Below are 22,664 nucleotides of genomic sequence, written 5' to 3'. Positions count from 1 at the left end.
CAAGGTGGGAATTGAACCTGGGTCCCTGCCGCTGTGAGGCACCAGTGCTAACTACTGGGCCACCTTTCGTTAATCCTGACTCCATTCCCCAATCCCAGTAGTCCCGGTTCCTTTCTCAGGGGTCACTGGACAGTTGCCGGTGCCCCTATGTTATCTGATCCATGTGTGTAAACTTTCCCCATGTGACTCTAGAGAGCAACGACTGATGCACCACTAACCGGGGGGGGGGGGGGGGGGGGGGGGGGAGTCACTGTTAGGTTCCATCCTGCTTATTGTCTTGCCAACCCTGCAGGATTGGCCTGGAGGCCCCAGGAATTGAAGATCAATCTCCCAGGACAGCTCTCTGTACAATCCTGGTGAAAGAAATCTTTGGGACATTAAAAATGATTTGGTTTGTCAAAATCACATTCCTCCTCACCATAGATAAAAATATTCAAAATGGGAAAAGGGGCTTTTTTAGTTAATTGGATGGACATTGGGTAAAGGCAGAGGAAGACTGTGCGTCACAATGATGGATGTGTTTTCCCAAATAATGAGTGGAGAATGGGGCACGTAATGTGATAATACCTCCAGGAATAATTATACTTGGCAACCCCAATCCTGTCGTCACCTGACACACACACACACACAGTGTTCAGGAGCAGGAGTCTTGACTGATAACCCTCCTGTTACCCCCAAGTTGGCCTTTATGATGGCCTCGCTGGCCTTATCTATCTCTGCAACTGGAAACTAAGTCAGTTGATGCAGTCTCAGTGGTGGGAGACATCTCGTTGCCTGGGTTTCGCCAATATGTTGTGTCGCTGTGATCAAAATGTCCTGTTTCTCAACAGTTTCGCTGTCAGCTGAATCTCTTGTATTCATTTTAAGATGCAAAGTAAACTTCCATGAGGCAGGCGGCTGAGTGCATCCTGTAGAATATTCCCATCGGAAGGCTAACATTGACTATGGCGGCCCACATTTGGAACCCATAGAACTTTTCTTCAAGGCCATTAGCGAAATGGGGTCGAGCCCCAAAGGCTGGCATGATCCAGAACTAAGGAAAGAAAGTCAGAATTTTAAAACTTCTGTTAATTTCGTGGGAAAGAAGTCAAAACAACTCCTGAGCTTAACTCACTTTTTAATCTGCTTCCCAACCCAAGAACATGTATTGTAAGGATGCCTCCTGTTTATTCCCGATTTTCCCTTATTTTCCCTCTTATTTTGCAATTACAATTTTGATCCATTGATGATAAATGGACATGTGACTTTAAGGCAAAGCAGCTTGTAAGTGGCCTGCACCTTTAAATTCAAGCAGAGGATTGCAGCAGCAGGAGAGATCGGTGGTGACTCGATTTGATTGATTTGGCTGATGGCCAATGAAGTGGCAAAAGGGGCGGTGCTCTGGTCGGGGGCAGGTGGCGATTAGATCTGGTCACACTGCTGTACTTTGCACTGTCACAAGGCTTGGGTTCTCCTTCCACTTTCCATTCTGCAGGCTGGATGGAAGAATCTAACCAACTCACTCCAGGAATATCCACTTAATTCTCACTGTGAGTATCTGATAACTCTCTCTCCAGAAAAGGCTGTGCAAGCAGAATCCAGAATATGATCATTCTCTCGCTGCAAAAAAGATGTGAAGCAGAGACCAGAACCCAACATCTCTCTATCCAGAACATGTTGGTCAGAGGCCACACCTGGAAAAGCTGTGAGTAAGATATATTGTTGAACTGCAAAGAAGATCATTACAGGCTGTTGACCAGAGACCTTAAACCACACTCATACTGTGAAGAGTGTGCACTGAAGAACTCATCACCTGAAGCAAGGACTCTTACCTTTTGACCTTAATCCTCATTATTTTTCACCCATTCCCTTCCTCTCTGTGTTTATCCGTCTTGTGTGTGGGGGAAGTTGGTGGGGGGGGAGGAGCTCAGGTGTTCAAGGAGTTGCTCTGGATGTAACAACAGCTCAGATGAAGGTTTCACCAGAAGATGAAATGAGGTGAGGCCAGAGATCTAACTGCTTCTTGAAAACAGACATGGCTGGCTTCTCCATTTCTGAGACTAGGGGCTGGATTCTCCTAGTGCTGCCGTCAAAATCGCGTTCAGCGATTGGCCGGAGAATCCGTTTTATGCCGAAATCAGGGGCGGTGCTGTTTTATGGATGCTCCGCCCCCTCAAAGATGGCATCATCGCTGAGTACGGTGCGCACCATTGGGGCAGCCTCAGGGCGTCACTTGAGGCCCTCCCCGGATGGACCAGCACTACCACTGTTGGGGGAGAGCCATTCCGCTGACCAGCGAAGGCTGGGGATGCCTGGTGGGGGTTGTCCGGGGGTGGCAAGGGCGGTTATGGCAGGCCGGGTCCGCCGTGGCCAGTGCCATGTTGTATGGCGTGACCGCTTTAGGTTGCCGCCAGGTACATGACAGCAATTCTCTGTCTGTATCTGTATGTAACATCGAGGGCTTTACATGGCGCGGCTGCTAGCCCCCCACCCCACACCCCGGCCGCAACTTTCTGGTCGTAAGACCAGACACAAACACTGGACTTAGCCTCAAAATCGAAGAATGCAGCTGTAAGTAGTGACGCGAGGGCAGGATTCATGGACATCCGCAACAGCAAAACTGGCGCATCACCTGGACTAATTCAGCGACTGTGGAGGGTAGGGGCTAGCACCGGCGCTACGTGAAACACAACTGATTCCAATGAGAAATGGTCTGGGATTGACACTCAGGAGGCTGACAGGCTGCAGTCGCATATACACATTACAATCCCCACACACATCATCCCAGCTAATAAGATGGCGTTGGAGCGTACCCATCCCTTTGATGGGTCGGCTGGGACCAGCGGGCACCTAGGGGATGCCCTGGAGGGCCCCCATACAACCTGTGGCCCTAAGTTCACAGTGGGCAAGCCAGCGTTGTTCGCAGCTGCATGGCTGCCTTCTAGGCCACGGCAATGGTGCTCCGTTCCAATCCATTCTGACCCCACAGTGCACCTCCTGGTCACGTCCCGCTACTCCCCCCCGCTTTGGCAGAAGCCCCCCCCACCCCCAGTCAGCCAGCGGCATGACTGTCAGCAAACTATGGCGATGTTGGACACTTTCCGTACCCCCTCTCTCCCTCAGCAGCCATGATGCCTACTTCATTATTTTTAAAAGCACAAGTGAACCTCGCCATCGGGAATTCGCCCCAGTGGAGGTGGAGAATCGCGGGGCCCCGGGGAATACTAGGTCAGACCCGCTAATGATATGCCAACAGCGTTTCCTGTACGTGGATTCTGGAATGTATTGACGTGCTGTCAAGGCACCGGAGACTTGCGATTTGGCATGAAACCCACAATGTTTTGGCCTCAACTGCTTTCTGTGTTAGTGAATTTCACAGGCTCACCACTGTCTGGGTGGAGACATTTCTCCACAACTCTGTCCTAAATGGTCTACCTCATATCTTCAGACTGTGACCCCTGATTCTGGACATCCCCACCATTGGCAACATTGCATCTACCCTGTTTAGTCCTGTTAGAATTTGATAGGTTTATAAGCTTAGATGTTTATAGGTTTCTTATGAAATCCAGCGAATACAGCCCTAACCGATCTCAGCACTGACCCCGGCAGTATCTCAATAGTCACTACAAATTTGAAAAAGACCCTTTTATTCCTACTCTTTGTTTCCTGTCTTCCAACCAGTTCTCCATCCATCTCAATACACTATCCTTAATCTCACGTGCTTTAATTTTACACGCTTAATACTTCTCATTTGTGCATTGCAGGTTTCTGGATAAATTTGGGTTCAGGATATTCCTCTGTTGATGTATTTCAGTAAAATACATTAGCAGCTTCCTTGGGTAAAAGTTTCAATGTGAGCTAATTGGCCCTCACACCCGAGCTATATTGGATTGATTCATGCCATTGGCACAAATCCCATTGAAACAGACCCGATCTTGCTCACATCCGCCATGTGGTAGCAAACCGTGGTAGCACGGTAGCATGGTGGTTAGCATAAATGCTTCACAGCTCCAGGGTCCCAGGTTCGATTCCCAGCTGGGTCACTGTCTGTGTGGAGTCTGCACGTCCTCCCCGTGTGTGCGTGGGTTTCCTCCGGGTGCTCCGGTTTCCTCCCACAGTCCAAAGATTTGCGGGTTAGGTGGATTGGCCATGCTAAATTGCCCGTAGTGTCCTAAAAAGTAAGGTTAAGGGGGGGTTGTTGGGTTACGGGTATAGGGTGGATATGTGGGTTAGAGTAGGGTGATCATTGCTCGGCACAACATCGAGGGCCGAAGGGCCTGTTCTGTGCTGTACTGTTCTTCTATGTTCTATGTAGTGTGGGGTGTGAAACCCGCATTGACTCACCATGTGACCCTCCAGCCTGAGGAGATTTCCCAGATTCCTTAACCTTTCCAAATAACCTGAAGGGTCCAATCACTTAATTGGGTTGTTCTATCCCTCATTCCTCTTACCCAGGCTGCAAAGTGGCCACTCTGTGGTTGGATTGATATATATAGAGCCCTGACATGTCAATCAAAGGTTCAAAGGATGACCTGCACTAATCGTGCTCAGCCATTAGTCACAAAATGTTTTGGATGCACACACTCCAGAGAAACACAACTCGCAATGAGCTTGGTTAAAAAAGGAGGGTGACCTCTAATTTCATAGCCATCATTGCCCTAACAGAAAATGTAAGTATTTAAAATTCTTCACATCGAGGGGAACGGCAATCAGGAACTACCACCCCCACCCCTCCCCCTATAAATGCTGTTGAAGTTGAGGGTCCATGGAAAATTTCAAAAGCAGGTCGATGGATCTTTGTTGGGCAAGGAAAACAAGGGATATGGAGCAAAGGCAGGTTAAAGGAGTTAAAGCACAGATTAGCCATGATTTAGTTAAATGTTGGGACAGGTGTGAGCGGCTGAATGACCTTATAAATCCATGTTGAGAAGGAGGAGACAATCCCTATAAATCCATGTTGAGTAGGAGGAGACAGTACTGATCCCTGAAAAAGGTCTGGCAATGTTCACTTAGGCTAATATGCTTCAGCTAAATCCCCAACAGAAGAGATGAAGTGGTCTTTGCTCTCATTGACTGTTTATGAGACCTTGCTGTGTACAAATGATCAGCCACAGTCACTTCTACATCACTGACCACACTTCAGAAAACAAACTCATTGGCTCTCTCGAGGGTGAGAAAGGCTCATGGTTTCAAACTTACAATAACATTGGCCAAGAGTAAAAATGAGGTGATCTCCTTCAAAATCCTTCGCTTGCAGCTGAGCCTATTGGCTGAGGCAGGGAGTTGTTCTTCGGGGATATTGTAAGTATGCTCCAGGTTGCTTGAAACAGCTTCATGATCATTGCAGATGCTGGTGTGGATGGAGTGAGTTCCTGAAATGGTCCCCTGGAAATGATGCTTCATGACATCCCCTGGGAGGCAGTGAGAGGTGTTCATGTTGGCAAAAACCTCACTGATGGAGCTCCTGGCACCTGGGTGACCTTCCTGCACAAATGGTTGCCGACACAAACCTTCCGCGATGAAGACATTTTGCAGAACGTGCTGAACAATTGTGAGGAGGGAGAAGAGAAGGTTAAGGACATTCAGCAGTTCCAGGGATTGCACAGCAACTGTAGCTACAACACTGAAGTATGAGATGAGAAACTGGCCCATTGCTGTGCAAAGCAGTAACCCAATATCTAGACACCTCATTGGGTTCTTATCACTGTTCCTGCTCCTTTCCTCAAATCTGTAGATGAAGGACCCAATGAAGGAGCTGATGGACATCAGGGTGAGAGCTGCTACGTTAAAGATGTAATAAGCAGTTAGAGCACGCGCCTTCCTTCCTTCATCTGTCACTTCCATTTCATAGATAATAAAGATTACCAGGCCAATGAAGACCACAGCAACCCCGAGCACTGGGCCAAGAACCATGCCACGGAAGTGGAATTTCAGCTTTCGGTGCTGTTGATGTTCGTCTATCAATCTGCCTACATTCCTCCACATCACGTACAACATTGCGGAGGCCAGCAGACTGTACTCAATGTTAAATGGGTACAGGTAGTAATAAGCAGTCTGGAAGATATGGAAGACATTTGTAGAGCAAAAGCATCCACCATCCACACCACCTAAAGAGCAAAGAAGAAATCACTTTTAGCATCAGATTTACCAGGATCATACTGAAGCCAATCAACTGCGTTCCAGTGGCGGCCATGGAGTGAGTGGTCGCGCACTTGGTGGCTCCTGCTTGAGGTGGAATTGTCTGGACCTTTTCACTTTTCACTTGCTGGTACAAGCATGAACAGTGAGAGATAGGGGGCGGGATTCTTTGCCGGCGCCCGGTGGTTTCGCGATAGCGTGTGGCTGCCCCACAATGGGAAACCCCATTGACCGGCTGACGTAACGGAGAATCCCACTGGCGGGTCAGGGCAGAAATGTGGCGCGGCGGGGCGGAGAATTAGGAGGCCTTGCGCTTTCACTCATTTAATGAGTTTGAAAGTGGATGTTGTGTTTCTTCAGAGATGGGGGGGCAGACGAGATTGAGAAAGGGATGGGCCGGCATCGGGGCGCTGTGGCGAGATTCCCGTGCCCTCCCGTCGATTCTCCGACCCGCCGCAGGGTCAGAGAATCCTGGCCATAATCTTTCAGCATGTCCAATTCACCTAACAAACACGCCTTTCGGGAATTGTGGGAGGAACTTGGAGCACCCGGAGGAAACCACGTACACACGGGGAAAACGTGCAGATTCTGCACAGACAGTGACCCAAGCCGGGAATCGAACTTTGGACCCTGGTGCTGCGAAGCAACAGTGCTAAGCACTGCGCTACAGTGCTCACAAGTAGGCTTACAGGTGAGAGAGAGAGAGCACCCAGGTGGAGGAGGTTAGGCATAAGTGGGGGGAGGAGCTGTGGCGGGCACTGGGGGCTGGAGTAGGGAGCTGGAGAGGCTTTGCGTGGGTTAATGCGTCCTCATCATGTGCAAAACGAAGTCTCATCCAGTTTAAAGTGGTGCACAGGGCCCACATGACGATGTCTAGGATGACTGGGTTCTTTTCAGGGGTGGAGGATAAGTGCGGGAGGTGCGTGGGAAGGCGAGCGAACCATGCTCATAAATTTTGGGCGTTTCCGAAGTTGGACGGGATTTACAGATATGGGGCAGAATTCTCCGACCCCCCGCAGGGTCGGGGAATCGCCCAGGGCCGGCGTAAATCCCGCCCCCACTGTGGCTGGAATTCTCCGCCACCCGGGAATCGGTGGAAGCGGGAATCACGCCCCGCCGATCGGTGTGCCCCCCGTGGCGATTCTCCGGCCCGCGATGGGCCGAAGTCCCGCCACTGACAGGCCAATCCCGCCGACGTGGTTTAAACCACCTCTGGTGCCAGCGGGATTGGCGACGCGAGCGGGCCCCCGGGGTCCTGGGAGGGGTGCGGGGCAATCGGACCCCAGGGGGATCCCCCACGGTGGCCTGGCCCGCGATCGGGGCCCACTGATCGGCGGGCGGGCCAGTACCGAGAGGGCACTCTTTTTCTACCGCCGCTGCCACGGCCATGGTGGAGGCTGTAGCAGCGGCGGAAGAGACCCCCCTACCGCGCATGCGCCAGTGGTGACATCAGCGGCTGCTGACGCACCGGCGCATGCGGGGATCGGCGAAGGCCTTTCGGCCAGCCCCGACACCAGCTGGCGGGCGCCAAAGGCCGTTGGTGCCAGTTTTGGCGCCGGCCGGCGGAGCGGAAACCACTCCGGCGCGGGCCTAGCCCCTAAAGGTGCGGAGAATTCCGTGCCTTTGGGGAGGCCTGAAGCTGGAGTGGTTGGCGCCACTCCGCTACGCCAGGATCCCCCGCCCCGCCGGGTAGGGGAGAATCACGGCCATGATGTCAAAGATTTTGGGTGTAATGATAGCTCCGAGCCCAGAGGTGGCAATATTAGAGTATCGGAGGGTCCCGGGCGTGCAGGTGATGAGAGAGGCTGACGCATTGGCCTTTGCCTCCCTGATAGCCCGGAGATGGATTTTGTTGGGCTGGCAGGGCTCAGAGACGCTGAGCGTAGGGGTGTGGGTGAGTAATTTGGATGAGTTCCTGCACTTAGAGAAAATCAGGTTTGCCATTGGGGGGCAGAGGAGGGTTCATCTTGAGTTGGAAGCTGCTCATCGACTTCTTTAAGGAGTATTGAGTTGCCAGCAGGGGTGGGGGGGGTTTATTTTTAAGTTAAGATTGGGATAAAAGTTGAACAAGGGTGAGGAGGACAGGCGCCAGGGTGGCACTGTATAACACTGCGGTACAGTACTGGTGGATAAAGGTCTGTCACTGTATAACTCTGCGGTACAGTACTGGTGGGTATAGGTCTGCCACTGTATAACAGGGGTACAGTACTAGTGGACAAAGGTCTGTCACTGTATAACTCTGCGGTACAGTACTGGTGGATAAAGGTCTGTCACTGTATAACACTGGGGTACAGTACTGGTGGATAAAGGTCTGTCACTGTATAACTCTGCGGTACAGTACTGGTGGGTATAGGTCTGCCACTGTATAACAGTGAGGTAAAGTACTGATTGGTACACTTCTGTACCTGTCCTGGTATTGTTTGATTGGGACTGATTAAATCTGTATCTTGTGCCGTGCTGTACCTGTCGTGTGAATGTTACCTGGGGACGGTGTAGAGGGAGGTGTACTCTGCAGCTACTCTGTATCTAACCCCATGCTGTACCTGTCTTGGAAATGCTACCTGGCGACAGCGTGGACAGAGCTTTATTCTGTATCTAATACTGTGCGGTACCTGTCCTGGGAGTGTGTGATGGGGACAGTGCATGGGGAGCTTTATTCTGTACCTAACCCCGTGCTGTACCTGTCCTGGGAGTGTTTGATGGGGACAGCTTTGAGGGAGCTTCGCTCTATATCTAACACCGCACTGTACCTGTGAAGGGGACAGTGTAGGGGGAGCTTAACTCTGTATCTAACCCCGTGCTGTACCTGTCCTGGGGGTGTTTGATGCGGACAGTGTACAAAGAACAAGGTGGTGCAGTGGATAGCACTGGTCACTGTCCGTGTGGAGTTTGCACATTCTCCCCGTGTCTGCGTGGGTTTTGCCCCAACAACCCAAAGATGTGCAGGTCAGGTGGATTGGCCATGCTAAGTTGCCCCTTAATTGGAAAAAATAAATAATTGGGTACACTAAATTTATAAAAAAGAAAAAAAAAGAACAAAGAACAATACAGCACAGGAAGAGGCCCTTCGGCCCTCCAAGCCTGCGCCGACCATGGTACCTGCCGAAACTAAAACCGTCTGCACTTACAGAGTCCGTATCCTTCCATTCCCAACCTATTCATATATTTGTCTAGATGCCCCTTCAATGCCGCTATCGTACCTGCTCCAACCACCTCCCCAGGCAGCGCATTCCATATATTTACCACCCTCTATGTAAAACAAACTTGCCTCGTACATCAGTTCTAAACTTTTCCCCATACACTTTAAACCTGTCCCCTAGTGCTTGGCTCTCCTACCCTAGAAAAGAGCATTTGACTATCCACTCTGTCCATGCCATTCATAATCTTGTAGACCTCTATCAGGTCGCCTCTCAACCTCCATCGTTCCAGTGAGAATAGACCGGGTTTATTTAACGTCTCCTCATAGCTAATGGCCTCAATACCAGGCAACATCCTAGTAAACCCCTTCTGTACCCTCTCCAAAGCATCCATGTCCTTATAGTAGTGTGACGACCACAATTGTACATAATATTCCAAATAAGGCCTAATTAAGGTCCTGTACAGGTGCAACATGATTTGGCAATTTTTATATTCAATGCCCCGACTTTTTAAAAAAAAATTTAGAGTACCCAGTTCATTTTTTCCAATTAAGGGGCAATTTAGCGTGTTCAATCCACCTACCTTGCACATATTTGGGTTGTGGGGGTGAAACCCACGCAAACACGGGGAGAATGTGCAAACTCCACACGACAGTGACCCAGAGCCGGAATCGAACCTGGGACCTCAGCGCTGTCGGACTGCAGTGCTAACCCACTGTGCCATCGTGCTGCCCTCAGCATGCCTTCTTAACCACCTTATCCACATGCGTTGCCACTTTCAGTGATCGGTGGACATGTACGCCCAGATCTCTCTGCCTGTCAGTACTCGCAAGAATTCTACCATTTATTGTGTAATTCCTACATGCATTGGACCTTCCAAAGTGCATTACCTCACACTTGTCGGATTAAACTCCGTCTGCCATTTCCCCACCCAAGACTCCACCAGTTTATATACTGCTGTATCCTCTGACAATCCTCTTCACTATCGGCAACTCCAACAATTTTTGTGTCTTCTGCGAACTTATTAATCAGACCAGTTACATTTTCTTCCAAATCATTTACATACACCACGAACAACAAATGCCCCAGAACTGGGGCAGCATGGTAGCATGGTGGTTAGCATCAATGCTTCACAGCTCCAGGGTCCCAGGTTCGATTCCTGGCTGGGGCACTGTCTGTGCGGAGTCTGCACGTCCTCCCCGTGTGTGCGTGGGTTTCCTCCGGGTGCTCCGGTTTCCTCCCACAGTCCAAAGATGTGCGGGTTAGGTGGATTGACCAGGCTAAATTGCCCTTAGTGTCCTAAAAAATAATGTTAATGGGGGTTGTTGGGTTACTGGTATAGGGTGGATACGTGGGTTTGAGTAGGGTGATCATTGCTCGGCACAATATTGAGGGCCGAAGGGCCTGTTCTGTTCTGTACTGTTCTAATTCTAATTCTAACTTATGCCTGTGGGACGCCGCGATCACAGCCTTCCATTCAGAAAACACTCTTCTACTACTACCCTCTGTTTGTGTCCAAGCCAGTTCTGTATCCAACTTGCCAGCCCTCTACTGATCCCATGTGACTTCACCTTTTGTACCAGTCTACCTTGTCAAAGGCTTTACTGAAGTCCATGAAGTCTCATCTATCATCTTTGCCACTTCCTTGAAAAACTCGATCAAATTAGTGAGGCACGACCTCCCCTTCACAAAACCATGCTGTTCATCACTGAAAAGTTCATTTGTTTCCAAATGTTAGTAAATCCTATCTCCAAGAATCTTTTTCAATAATTTCCCTACCACTGATATAAGGTTCACCGGCCTATAATTTCCTGGATTAGCCCTGCTGCTCTTCTTAAACAATGGAAAAACATTGGCTACTCTCCAGTCCTCTGGAACTTCACCTATAGCCAATGAGGATACAAAGATTACTGTCAAGGCCCCAGCTATTTCCTCCCTTGCCTCCCTCAGTATTCTGGGGTAGATCCCATCAGGCTCTGGGGAATTATCTACTTAAATGCTTTTTAAGATGCCCAACAGCATGGTAGCAGAGTGGTTAGCACGGTTACTTCACAGCGCCAGGGTCCCAGGTTCAATTCCCGGCTGGGTCACTGTATGTGTGTCTGCATGTTCTTCCTGTGCCCGCGTGGGTTTCCTCCGGGTGCTCCGGTTTCCTCCCACAGTCCAAAGATGTGCAGGTTAGGTGGATTGGCCATGATAAATTGCCCTTAGTGTCCAATAAGGTTAAGTGGGGTTACTAGGGTTACGGGGATAGGGTGGAGGTGTGTGGGGCCTAACTGGAGTGCTCTTTCCAAGGCCCGGTGCAGACTCAATGGGCCAAATGGCTTCCTTCTGCACTGCAAATTCTATGTAACACCTCCTCTTTATTAATATCAACATTACTCACAATATCTACACACTCTACCCTTTATTCCTCATCCACTGAGTTCTCCTCTATGGTGAACACTGAGGCAAAACAGGGGCTGTTTAGCAGAGGGCTAAATCGCTGGCTTTGAAAGCAGACCAAGGCAGGCCAGCAGCACGGTTCGATTCCCGTATCAGCCTCCCCGAACAGGCGCTGGAATGTGGCGACTCAGGGCTTTTCACAGTAACTTCATTTGAAGCCTACTTGTGACAATAAGCGATTTTCATTTAGTATCTCTCCCATTTCCTTGATTTCATGCATAGATTCCCTCCAATATCCTTGAATGGACCAACCCTTTCTCTGGCTACCCTCTTGCTCTTTACATGTGTATAAAATGCCTCAGGATTTTCCTTAATCCTGTTTGCCAACGACATTTCATGACCCCTTTTAGCCTTCCTAACTCCTAACTTAAGTTCCTCCCTACTTGCTTTATATTCTTCAAGGGCTTCATCTGTCCTAAGCCTTTTAGACCTTACGAATACTTCCTTTTTCTTTTTGACAAGGCTCATAATATCCCTCGTTATCCAGGGTTCCCTATACTTGCCACCCTTACCTTTCGTCCTCACAGACACATGCCGGTCCTGACATTTGAAAGCCTCCCACATGCCGGATGTTAATTGTTCCTCAAACAGCCTCGCCCTGTCAACACTCTCCAGATCCTGCTTAATTCTGTTGTAATTAGCCTTCCCCCAGTCTAACACATTCACCTGAGGACCACTCTTGTCCTCTTCCATAAGCAGCTTAAAACTTACAGAATTATGATTGCTGTTCACAAAATGATCTCCTACTGATATTTCGATCACCTGGCTGGGCTTATTTCCCAGCACCAGGTCTAATACGGCCCCTTCCCGAGTTGGGTTGTTTACATATTGTTTCAACAAAAGCTCCTGGATGCTCCTTACAAATTCTGCTCCATCCATGTCCCTAGTAGAATGTGTGTCCCATAAATATAGGGAAAGTTGGAATAACCCAGCACAACAACCCTATTGTTTATGCATCTTTCCAAGATCTGTCTGAATATCTCCTGCTCCATCTCCCTCGGGCTGTTAGGAGGTCTGAGGGGTCACTGTCTATGCGGAGTCTGCACATCCTCCCCGTGTGTGCGTGGGTTTCCTCCGGGTGCTCCGGTTTCCTCCCACAGTCCAAAGATGTGCAGGTTAGGTGGATTGGCCTTAGTGTCCAAAATTGCCCTTAGTGTTGGGTGGGGTTACTGGGTTATGGGGTTAGGGTGGAGGTGTTAACCTTGGGTAGGGTGCTCTTTCCAGGAGCCGGTGCAGACTCGATGGGCCGAATGGCCTCCTTCTGCACTGTAAATTCTATGTAATCTATGTAAACCCACAACATTGTGACAGCACCCTTCCTATTCCTGAGCTCTACCCATATTGCCTCACTGCCTGAAGCCTCCAAGGTGTCCTCCCTCAGCACAGGTGTAATATTCTCCTTAACCAATAATGCATTGCCTTCTATCCAGCCTGAAGCATCTGATGTCCAGTTGCCAACCCTGTCCTTCTTTCAACCAAGATTCTTTAATAGCAACAACATCATAACTCCACGTACTAATCCAAGCTCTAGAGAGAGCTTTACACTGCATCTAACCCCATGCTGTATCTAACCTGTGCTGGGAGTGTTTAATGCCCCCACACTTTATCGACCCCCCCCCCCCCCCCCCCCCCCCTCCGTCACCCTCTCCAGCCCCGGCGAGGCTCCTGGGAACGCCCCTTCACCCCACCTCTATTTGGCAAAGTCCCCCAGGACCTCGACCCTGGTACTTTCAGCTGGGCATCTTGGCAGCGCACCCAGGCATCCTGGCAATGCCATGGTGGCACTGCCAAGGTACCTGGGTGGCATTGCCAGGGTGCCATTCTGGCAGTACCTAGGTGCCGGGGGAGTGCCAAGGTGCCACCCTGACCTGTTCCCGACCACTCTGGGATCTCCAATGGTCTGCGAGATTCCCCCAGGTGCCGTTACATCTGGTTATCGTTTGTGTGGAGCAGTTTTAAATGGCGCTCTGTCGAGGTCTCCCAGGTGCAGCCAGTGTGTCCCAGACGCCGGGTGAATCCAGCGTCTGGGTATTTAACTGAGCCATCGGCTTATTGAAATATGTTTATTGGGATCTCGCTGAGCGAGGTTGAGGTACAGATCTCGGCGGGCGGCGTGAATAGTGTGATCAGCCTAACGGAGCGTTGGAGCTCTGTGCCGGGCACAATGGGGTGGGTGAACCACACCCTAGGTGTTTGAAATGGATTGTGCTTTCCCCCCCAGGACAAATAAATGGATGAGCACAAAAATGAACAGATGCGAGGTGAGGCATTGATCCGCTGTGCGATTGGATATTTACCTCTGAGGATCCAGCTTTGGTTGTCTGGCTGTTTCTCACCTTGTGCACCCGTCTGATGAATGGACTCATCTGCTACAGCCGACATCCACAGCGTTAAGTTACACACCAAGGAAATGCCCAATCCGCACCTGTGTACAACACGACCCTAAAGAATCAGGCTGTGGATCACAACAAATTACAGGCCAAGAATAAACTGTACACCTTCACTCAGATTCATGAAAAATGGTCAGAATATATTAATAATAATAACCTTTTATTGTCACAATTAAATGATAACCTGGATTTCTAACTGTGATTGTAATGTTGAGAAACATCTCACTGGGTCCAGGCAATAATGGAGATGAAAGCGGAGTCGGAGACATTAGAATCAGAGAGGAAAATGTTGGTCAAAATTCTGAGCTACAAAAAGGAGCAGATGGTGAGGTTTGAGGATTGCATTCTCTCCCGTGACACCTCTGCTTCTGAAGCTACCATTACACCAATGGTGGGATTTAGGGAGTGAGAATGCATAAGAGGTCAGAAAAGAGGGCCACAGAGTTCGAAACATAGAATCCCTAAAGTGCAGAAGGCGACCATTCGGCCCACTGAGTCTGCACCCACCCTCTGGAAGAGTACCCTGCCTAGACCCACATCCCTGCCCTACCCCCATAATCCCACCTAACCTGCACATCCCTGGACATTAAGGGGCAATTTATCATGACCAATCCACCTAACCTGCACATCTTTGCACTGTTGGAGGAAACTGGAGCACCCAGAGAAAACCCATGCAGACACGGAGAGAACGTGCAAATTCCGCACAGTCATCTAAGGCCAGAATCAAACTCAGGTTTTGGCGCTGTGAGGTAGCAGTGCGAACCACTGTGTCACCCAGTTGCTGGGCAGGAGGAGATTACGGAGATGGGTGATTCACAGCCACGGTAAGATTTCAATACAGGATGGGAATTTTAAATTTGAAGTTCAGGGAGATTGAGGGTAACTGGAGACCAACGGAAGATCGGAGATTGTGCAAGAGAGCATTGGAATAGTCGGGTCTGGAGGTGGCAAAGACATGGATGAGGGGTTCAGCGGCAGTTGAGCTGATGCAGGGTCAGGGATGGCCAATGTTGAGAGAGTTGACGCCAGTACTTTTTGTGATATGTGGTTGGAGTCTCAGTTTGGGCTCAAATAGAGCAGCAACTTTACAAACAATTTACCTGAGTCGAAGTGAGTGGAAGCTGAAGGGAATTGTGACGTGGGTGCAGAATAATTGGTGGAGAGAATGTGATGGCTTCCAACTTCACAATAGTTAGCTGGATGAAACTGCAGAAAGTGGAAAATAAGTCCGACAACAAAGACAATGGCAGATTTGTGAACGGTCATGGGTTGTAGCTGACTCCAGACCTATGAATGATGTTTTCCAGTATGTAAATGAGAAAGAGGTGAGCCCAAGGCTTGCGAGGAACACTGACCAAAGAATTAAGCACTGGCATCATCTCCCTCAGAGTAATACAAGCTGAAATAAACAAAGAAGCTCACCTTGTGGTGTCCTGTTGTACCTGAATGCAGTCTTTGGAATGGGCCCAGAGAAAGTATGACTGGATTAGGAAACAAAAAACAAACTTGCATTTGTATAGCGCCTCTCAGGACCTCAGGACTTTCCAATCAACGATCTGATCTGCTGGCTGCCAATGCTTTTGAAATGCCGTCACTGCTATAATGTAGGAAATGTGGCAACCAATTTTCACATAGCAGAGGTCCCATAATAAACAGTCAGATAATGACCAGACAATCTGTTTTAGTGATGGTGATTGAGGGGAAAGTATTGGCCAAGACACTTGAGACAACTCCCTTGTTCTTCAACATATCCCCGAGTTGTTTGACATCCACCCGAGAGGCAGACTGGCCTCAGATTAACATCTCAGACAGCGCCTCCAACAGCGCAGCACTCCATCAGTACTGCAATGAAGTGTCAGCCTAGACTTTGAGTGAGACTTGAACTCCCAAATCTCCTAACTCAGAAGCAAGAGCATGGTGGATGTAGTGGTGTGGTGGTGTTGACGCTGGGCTTGTAATCCAGAGACCCGGAGTAATGCTCTGGTGAACTGGGTTCAAATCTCACCGTGGCACATGGTGAAATTTGAATTCAATACAAATCTGGAATTCAAGGTATCTAGTTCATTGTTGCCCTTACCTGGTCTGTCCTACATGTGACTCCAGATCCATAGCAATGTGGTAGACTCATAAATGCTCTCAGGGATGGGTAATAAATGCCGGCCCAGCCGAGGTTCCCGAATCCCACTGCATTCCAACACACTTTATTATTGTCCAGAACAGGGCAGAGAGAAAGCGTAAATTCACCACTGCTACCTCCTTGAAACTCCCAAAGAACAAAGAAAAGTACAGCACAGGAACAGGCCCTTTGGCCCTCCAAGCCTGTCGTGCTGCCAGTCTAAACCAAAATCTTCTACACTTCCGGGGTTCGTATCCCCCTATTCTATGAAATATTCCCATCCTATTCATGTATTTGTCAAGATGCCCCTTAAGGGCATCACCCCCTCCCCTCGAAGGGATTGTCAGCAGATTGCCAGAAAACCCAGTTATCTCCCCCCCCCCCCCCCCCTCCCCTCCTCTGCTGGTGATGTAAACTCACTACAGAGTAATTCAAGTAACTTTCTGCAACTCACTTACCTGCGTCAAAATAAATACGATCTGAATACTCGGGAATAGAAATTGAATCACAAGCTCGCAGCCTTTAAACCCAGAAACGTGGACGATCCGAAAGGTGTCAAGTAGCAAACTGCAAGCTCCAAACAGCAGCAAACCTCCTGCCAATTAGAACACAGATCAGGACCAATGACTGAGCCAAAAGATAAATATTTCAGTTGCTGACAACCTGAAATAAAAACACAATAATGCTGGAAAAACACTGTGCACCTGTGAATAGGGATACAGTTAATGTTGGCTTAACGTTGTAACCTGGGGCGGTATTCTTCACTACCCGGCAGGGCGGGGCGGGAGGGTCCCGGTGTACCGGAGTGGCGAGAACCACTCCGGCGTCGGGCACCTTTAGCGGCTAGGCCCGCGCCTGAGTGGCTGGCGCCCCGCCGATCGGCGCGAACGGCCTTTGCCGGCCGGTGTGAGTCCGCGCATATGCCGGAGCGTCAGCGGCCGCTGACGTCACCCCGGCGCATGCAAGGTGGAGGGGGTCTCTTCCGCCTCCACCATGGTGGAGGCCGTGGCGACAGTGGAAGAAAAAGAATGCCCGCACGGCACAGGCCCGCCCGCCGATCGGTGGGCCCCGATCACGGGCCAGGCCACCGTGGGGGCACCGCCCGGGGTCAAATCGCCCCGCCCCCACCCCCAGGACCCCGGACCCGCTCGCACCGCCTGCTCCTGCCGGCAGCAGAGGTGCTCTGTTTCCCGCCAGCAGGAACGGCCTGTCAGCGGCGGGACTTCGGCCTATCGCGGGCCAGAGAATCGCTGTGGGGACACGCTGACCGGCGCGGCGTGATTCCCGCCCCCGCCGATTCCCGGGTGGCGGAGAATTCCGGCCACGGCGGGGGTGGGATTCACGCTGGCCGCGGGCGATTCTCTGACCCTGCGGGGGATCGGAGAATACCGCCCTTGGTTCACAAGCTGGATGGGTTCCAGGAGTACCTACAGCACCAGGAGGCGAGTTGTGAATGAGGGACGGTGGGATAAGGAAACATTGTTCATTGTGGAGAAGAGCTCTGAAGTATAAGTTTCTCTGCCAGCTTAGTGACCTCTAGAATGGGGTGAAGGGGCCTCAAGAGAGCAAACGTCCAGCAGGCCTAATCATAATTGCCACCGCTGCTCCTACCCTACGTGGGCCTAATAACTGGGCCTACTTCCACCCTGACCATACCTGGGATTGGCAAGGGTAGAGAGGTGGAGAAACCCAGCACTCTTCCATGCAGCAGGAAGATCTGACCTCGGATGGCCTGGTCCCCGGGGGTTGGGTGCAGTGTGGGTGAATGTGGTGTTTGGCCTCTAACCCCAACTTTCCTTCATGTGTTGATTTTCCAATTTGGCGCAGCAAGAAATTCAGCCCAAGGACCTTCCAAGCGAAGTATTTCAGCATGTACTATGACAAAGAAAGATCCCAAGGGAAGAAGATCTGAGAGGCCATGATTCAACCCCATGGAAGGAAATGGCCTTCATAACGAACATCATCGGCAGGACTCTCCTGCTCACTCCTCAATGTTGGACAAACATCATGATCTCTCCGGGATAGCCGAGGCAACAGGAAGTGGGTAAGCTGTGACCAGTGCATCTCAATAAACGGCCGTTGCAGTTGGAGCCACTCATCCATCACTGTGTCATACACCATCCACAATCTAACCCTGAAGTGTGGGAGCAAGAGGGGATTATATAAACAGCACTTTGTACTCAAACTGTGGAAGTGGATTAAATGGATGGATAGGGTGGAGCACATTCCTTCCTTTCTGTTTTATGTAAGTTTATTAATGGGATGAAATATGTTTGAATCTTTTCAGTAAGTGACAGATTATGAAGTATTTATTGTGGGGTGCAGACATTGAAATTTCTTACCTCTCAACCACACAGGTCCAGCATGGGAGTCCTTGTAAAGAATAGCATGATTCTGTCGAGCAGTGTAGGAAACATAGAACAGCATCCATCCGATAGTTAGGACCATCACAACTGTGAGAGATATCAGGACCGCATCCTGGCCCACTGGCACGTCACTGAAAGCCCCTCCACAGATTAGAGCTGTACCCAGGAAGAAAGCATTGATAGCCAGCAGCCCTGACAGCAGTCGGCTTCCTCGGGTGTGGGCCTTGATAGGCTGGGTTAATGCTGAAGCTGGAATATTGCCAAGTCTCCACTCACTCGTCTCGTGTGGTGATGCTGTCTCATTTGCTTCTTCCGCCATCCTAAGTGTTTCTGATTTGTTAATGAACATAAAGAATATTCAGCATCACAAAAAGTGTCAATAAACCCTGACCCTCTATTGACATTTCAGCAGCACCATCACCAGGGTAAACATATGTGCTTTGGATAACATATATTCTTTAGAAACTATATCCTCCAAGTCATTCCCGCCTTATCCCCTAATGCATTCCCACCAGATCCCCTAATGTATTCTCACCTTATTCCCAGTGTATTCCTGCCTTATTCCCGAATGCATTACCACCAGATCCCCAATAAATTCTCAATTTATCCCCCAATGCATTCCTGCCTTATCCCCAAATGATTTACCACAATATCCCTAGGCATTCCCACCATATCCCAATAATGCACTCCCACCTTATTCCCCAATGCATTTTCACCTTGGTCCCCAATGCATTACCGCCATATCCCTCAATATATTAACATTTTAGCACCCAATGCATTTCCACCTTATTTCCCAATGCAGGACTAATATCCCCCAATGCATTTCCATCTTATCCTCCAATGCAATCCCACATATTCCCAATGCAATCCCACATATTCCCAATGCAATACCTGCATATCCCCAATGCATCCTCACCTTATTCGGCGATGCAATATTCCCAATGTATTCACACCTTATTCCCCAATGCATGACCACCACACATAGAACATAGAACATAGAACAGTACAGCACAGAACAGCCCCTTCGGCCCTCAATGTTGTGACGAGCCATGATCACCCTACTTAAACTCACGTATCCACCCTATACCCGTAACCCAACAACCCCCCCCCCCCCTAACCTTACTTTTATTAGGACACTACGGGCAATTTAGCATGGCCAATCCACCTAACCCGCACATCTTTGGACTGTGGGAGGAAACCGGAGCACCCGGAGGAAACCCACGCACACACGGGGAGGACGTGCAGACTCCACACAGACAGTGACCCAGCCGGGAATCGAACCTGGGACCCTGGAGCTGTGAACCATTTATGCTAACCACCATGCTACCCTGCTGCCCTAAAATGCTTTCCAAAGCACTCCCACCTTATCCCCAATACATTCCCACCTTATCCCCAATACATTCCCACCGTATCCCCCAATGCAATCCCACACATCACCCAATGCATTTCCTGCATACCCCCAATGACCACATTATCCCCCAATGCATTACTACCATATCTCCCAATGCATTTTCACCACTTCCCCAATGCAATCCTACATACCATCCAATGCAGTCCCTGCAAACCCCAATGCATTCTCACCTTATCCTCCTGTACATTACCACCTCAGCCACCAATGCATTCCCCAATGCATTCCCACCATATACCCCATTGGTTTCCACCATACCCCTATTGCATTCCCAACTTGTTCCTCACCGCATTCTCACCTTATCTCTAAATGCATTATCACCTTATTCCACAATGAATAATTACCATTTCCCCAATGCTTTCCCCTGTTTTCCCCAATTCATTCCCACCTTATCCCCCAATACATTCCCACCTTATAGCTGATGCATTACCACCATATCCCCCAATGCAATCCCACCGTATCCCCAATGCATTACCATTGTATCCCTCAATGCATTCCCAGCTTTGTATTCCCAGTGAGCCAGAGAAGACACAGCCAGAGTGAGACACAGCTAAGAGTAAGTTTGGGAATTTGAAGCTAGGTGGGAATTCGAAGCTGGGTGGGGAGGAGATGCTTTTTAACCCTGGTAAGTGACTGGTAAGTAGTTTTTCTTTTTCTTTTTCTTCTCATTGGTATATTTATTGCTTCTTTTGTTTGGAATTGTAGTTGTATAAGTTAACCAAAGATTTAAGACATGGCAGGAGATCCCAGACCCGTGTCATGCTCCTCGTGTGCGATGTGGGAGTTCAGGGACGTGGCCGATGCCCCTGACTCCTTCATGTGCAAGAAGTGTGTTCAGTTGCAGCTCTTGTTAGACCGCTTGATGGCTCTGGAGCTGCGGATGGACTCACTTTGGAGCATCCGCGATGCTGAGGACGTAGTGGATAGCACGTTTAGCGAGTTGGTCACACTGCAGGTGGAAGTTACTGAGGGAGATAGAAAATGGGTGACCAAAAGAGTAAGAGTAAAAAAGGCAGTGCAGGGTTGACCTGCGGTCATCTCCTTGCAAAACAGATATACCGCTTTGGATACATTTGAGGGAGATGGCTCGCCAGGGGAATGCAGCAGCAGCAAGGTTCATGGCACCATGGCTGGCTCTGCTGGGCAGCAGGGCAGGAAGAAGAGTGGAAGGGCTAGAGGGGTAGGGGACTCGATCATAAGGGGAATAGACAGGCGGTTCTGTGGACGCAATTGAGACTATAGGATGGTATGTTGCCTCCCTGGTGCACAGGTCAAGGATGTCTCTGAGTGGCTGCAGGACATTCTGGGGGGGGGGGGGGGTGAACAGCCAGCTGTCGTGGTGCACATAGGCACCAACGATATAGGTAACAAACGGGACAAGGTCCTACAAACTGAATTCAGGGAGTCAGGAGTTAAACTAAAAAGTAGGACCTCAAAGGTAGTCATCTCAGAATTACTACCAGTGGCACGAACTAGTCAGAGTAGGAATGTCAGGATAGATAGGATGAATGCGTGGCTCGAGAGATGGTGCAAGAGGGAGGAATTCAAATTCATGGGGCATTGGAACCGGTTCTGGGGGAGGTGGGACCAGTACAAACCGGACAGTCTGCACCTGGGCAGGACTGGAACCGATGTCCTGGGGGGGGGGGGTGTTTGCTAGAGCTGTTGGGAGGGTTTCAACTAATGTGGCAGGGGGATAGGAACCAATGCAGGAAGGTGGAAGGTAGTAAAACAGGGACAGAAACAAAATGCAGTAAGGGGGAAAGTGTAAGGCAGAAAAGGGTGACAGTACAAGGTACAGTGACTGAGGGGAGCTCAGTGAATAGGCTCAGTAATACTAAAAGGAATAAAACTGGAAGTAAAAACATTAATGGTAAGCGATGCAGCAGGTTGTTACATGAAGATATGGGTTCAACGACAAGGAAAATTAGGAGAAAGGTTAAGAGGAAATCTTACTTAGGGGAGGTTACTGATCGAGGTGTTAAGATTCAAAACAGAAGTATAAAAGCCAACATAAGTGTACTTTACCTGAATGCTCATAGTATTCGGAATAAGTTAAATGAGTTGATGGTGCAAATCATCGTGAATGACTATTATTTAGTGGCCATTACTGAAACATGGTTAAAGGATAGTCAAGACTGGGAGTTAAATATACGAGGGTATCAAACTATTCGGAAGGACAGAGTGGATGGTAAGGGAGGTGGTGTAGCTCTGTTATTTAAGGATGACATCCGGGCAATAGTTAGGGATGATATCGGTGCTATGGAGGATAAGGTTGAATCCATTTGGGTGGAAATCAGGAATAGTAAGGCAAAAAAGTCACTGATAGGAGTAGTCTATAGGCCACCAAATAGTAACAATATGGTGGGGCAGGCAATAAACAAAGAAATAACGGATGCATGTAGAAATTGTACAGCAGTTATCATGGGGGATTTTAATCTACATGTCAATTGGTTTAACCAGGTCGGTCAAGGCAGCCTTGAGGAGGAGTTTATAGAATGTATCCGCAACAGTTTCCTACAACAGTATGTAATGGAACCTACGAGGGAACAAGTGGTCCTAGATCTGGTACTGTGTAATGAGACAGGATTGATTCATGATCTCATCGTTAGGGATCCTCTCAGAAGGAGCGATCACAATATGCTGGAATTTAAAATACAGATGGAGGGTGAGAAGGTAAAATCA

General features: G+C 49.4%; 1 protein-coding gene across 1 annotated transcript; it reads right to left on the bottom strand.

Annotated features, from left to right (window-relative positions):
• Positions 1-284: 284 nt before the first annotated feature.
• LOC119952913 (proton channel OTOP2-like) lies at positions 285-18,890 on the bottom strand. The gene is made up of 7 exons (XM_038776542.1): positions 18,548-18,890; positions 16,664-16,800; positions 15,512-15,570; positions 13,796-14,124; positions 5,433-6,086; positions 5,179-5,351; positions 285-1,033 (listed from the first exon to the last, which is right to left on the bottom strand). Exons 1-7 carry the CDS (start codon positions 18,888-18,890, stop codon positions 863-865), a joined length of 1,866 nt encoding a protein of 621 aa, XP_038632470.1. The 3' UTR covers positions 285-862.
• Positions 18,891-22,664: the final 3,774 nt, after the last annotated feature.

Source organism: Scyliorhinus canicula, chromosome 18, assembly GCF_902713615.1.
Source record: "Scyliorhinus canicula chromosome 18, sScyCan1.1, whole genome shotgun sequence".
NCBI classification, from domain to species: domain Eukaryota; kingdom Metazoa; phylum Chordata; class Chondrichthyes; order Carcharhiniformes; family Scyliorhinidae; genus Scyliorhinus; species Scyliorhinus canicula.
This window is presented reverse-complemented; position numbering and strand designations above follow the sequence as displayed.

What these genes read in the sequence shown, in the direction of transcription:
- LOC119952913 (XM_038776542.1), bottom strand. Translation starts at nt 18,890, where the DNA reads ATGGCGGAAGAAGCAAATGAGACAGCATCACCACACGAGACGAGTGAG. An exon ending in TCGTATTTATTTTGACGCAG is followed by an intron (nt 15,571 to 16,663) that starts GTAAGTGAGTTG and finishes TTCCTAATCCAG; the next exon opens with TCATACTTTCTCTGGGCCCA. An exon ending in CACGCCGCCCGCCGAGATCT is followed by an intron (nt 6,087 to 13,795) that starts GTACCTCAACCT and finishes TTTGCTCTTTAG; the next exon opens with GTGGTGTGGATGGTGGATGC.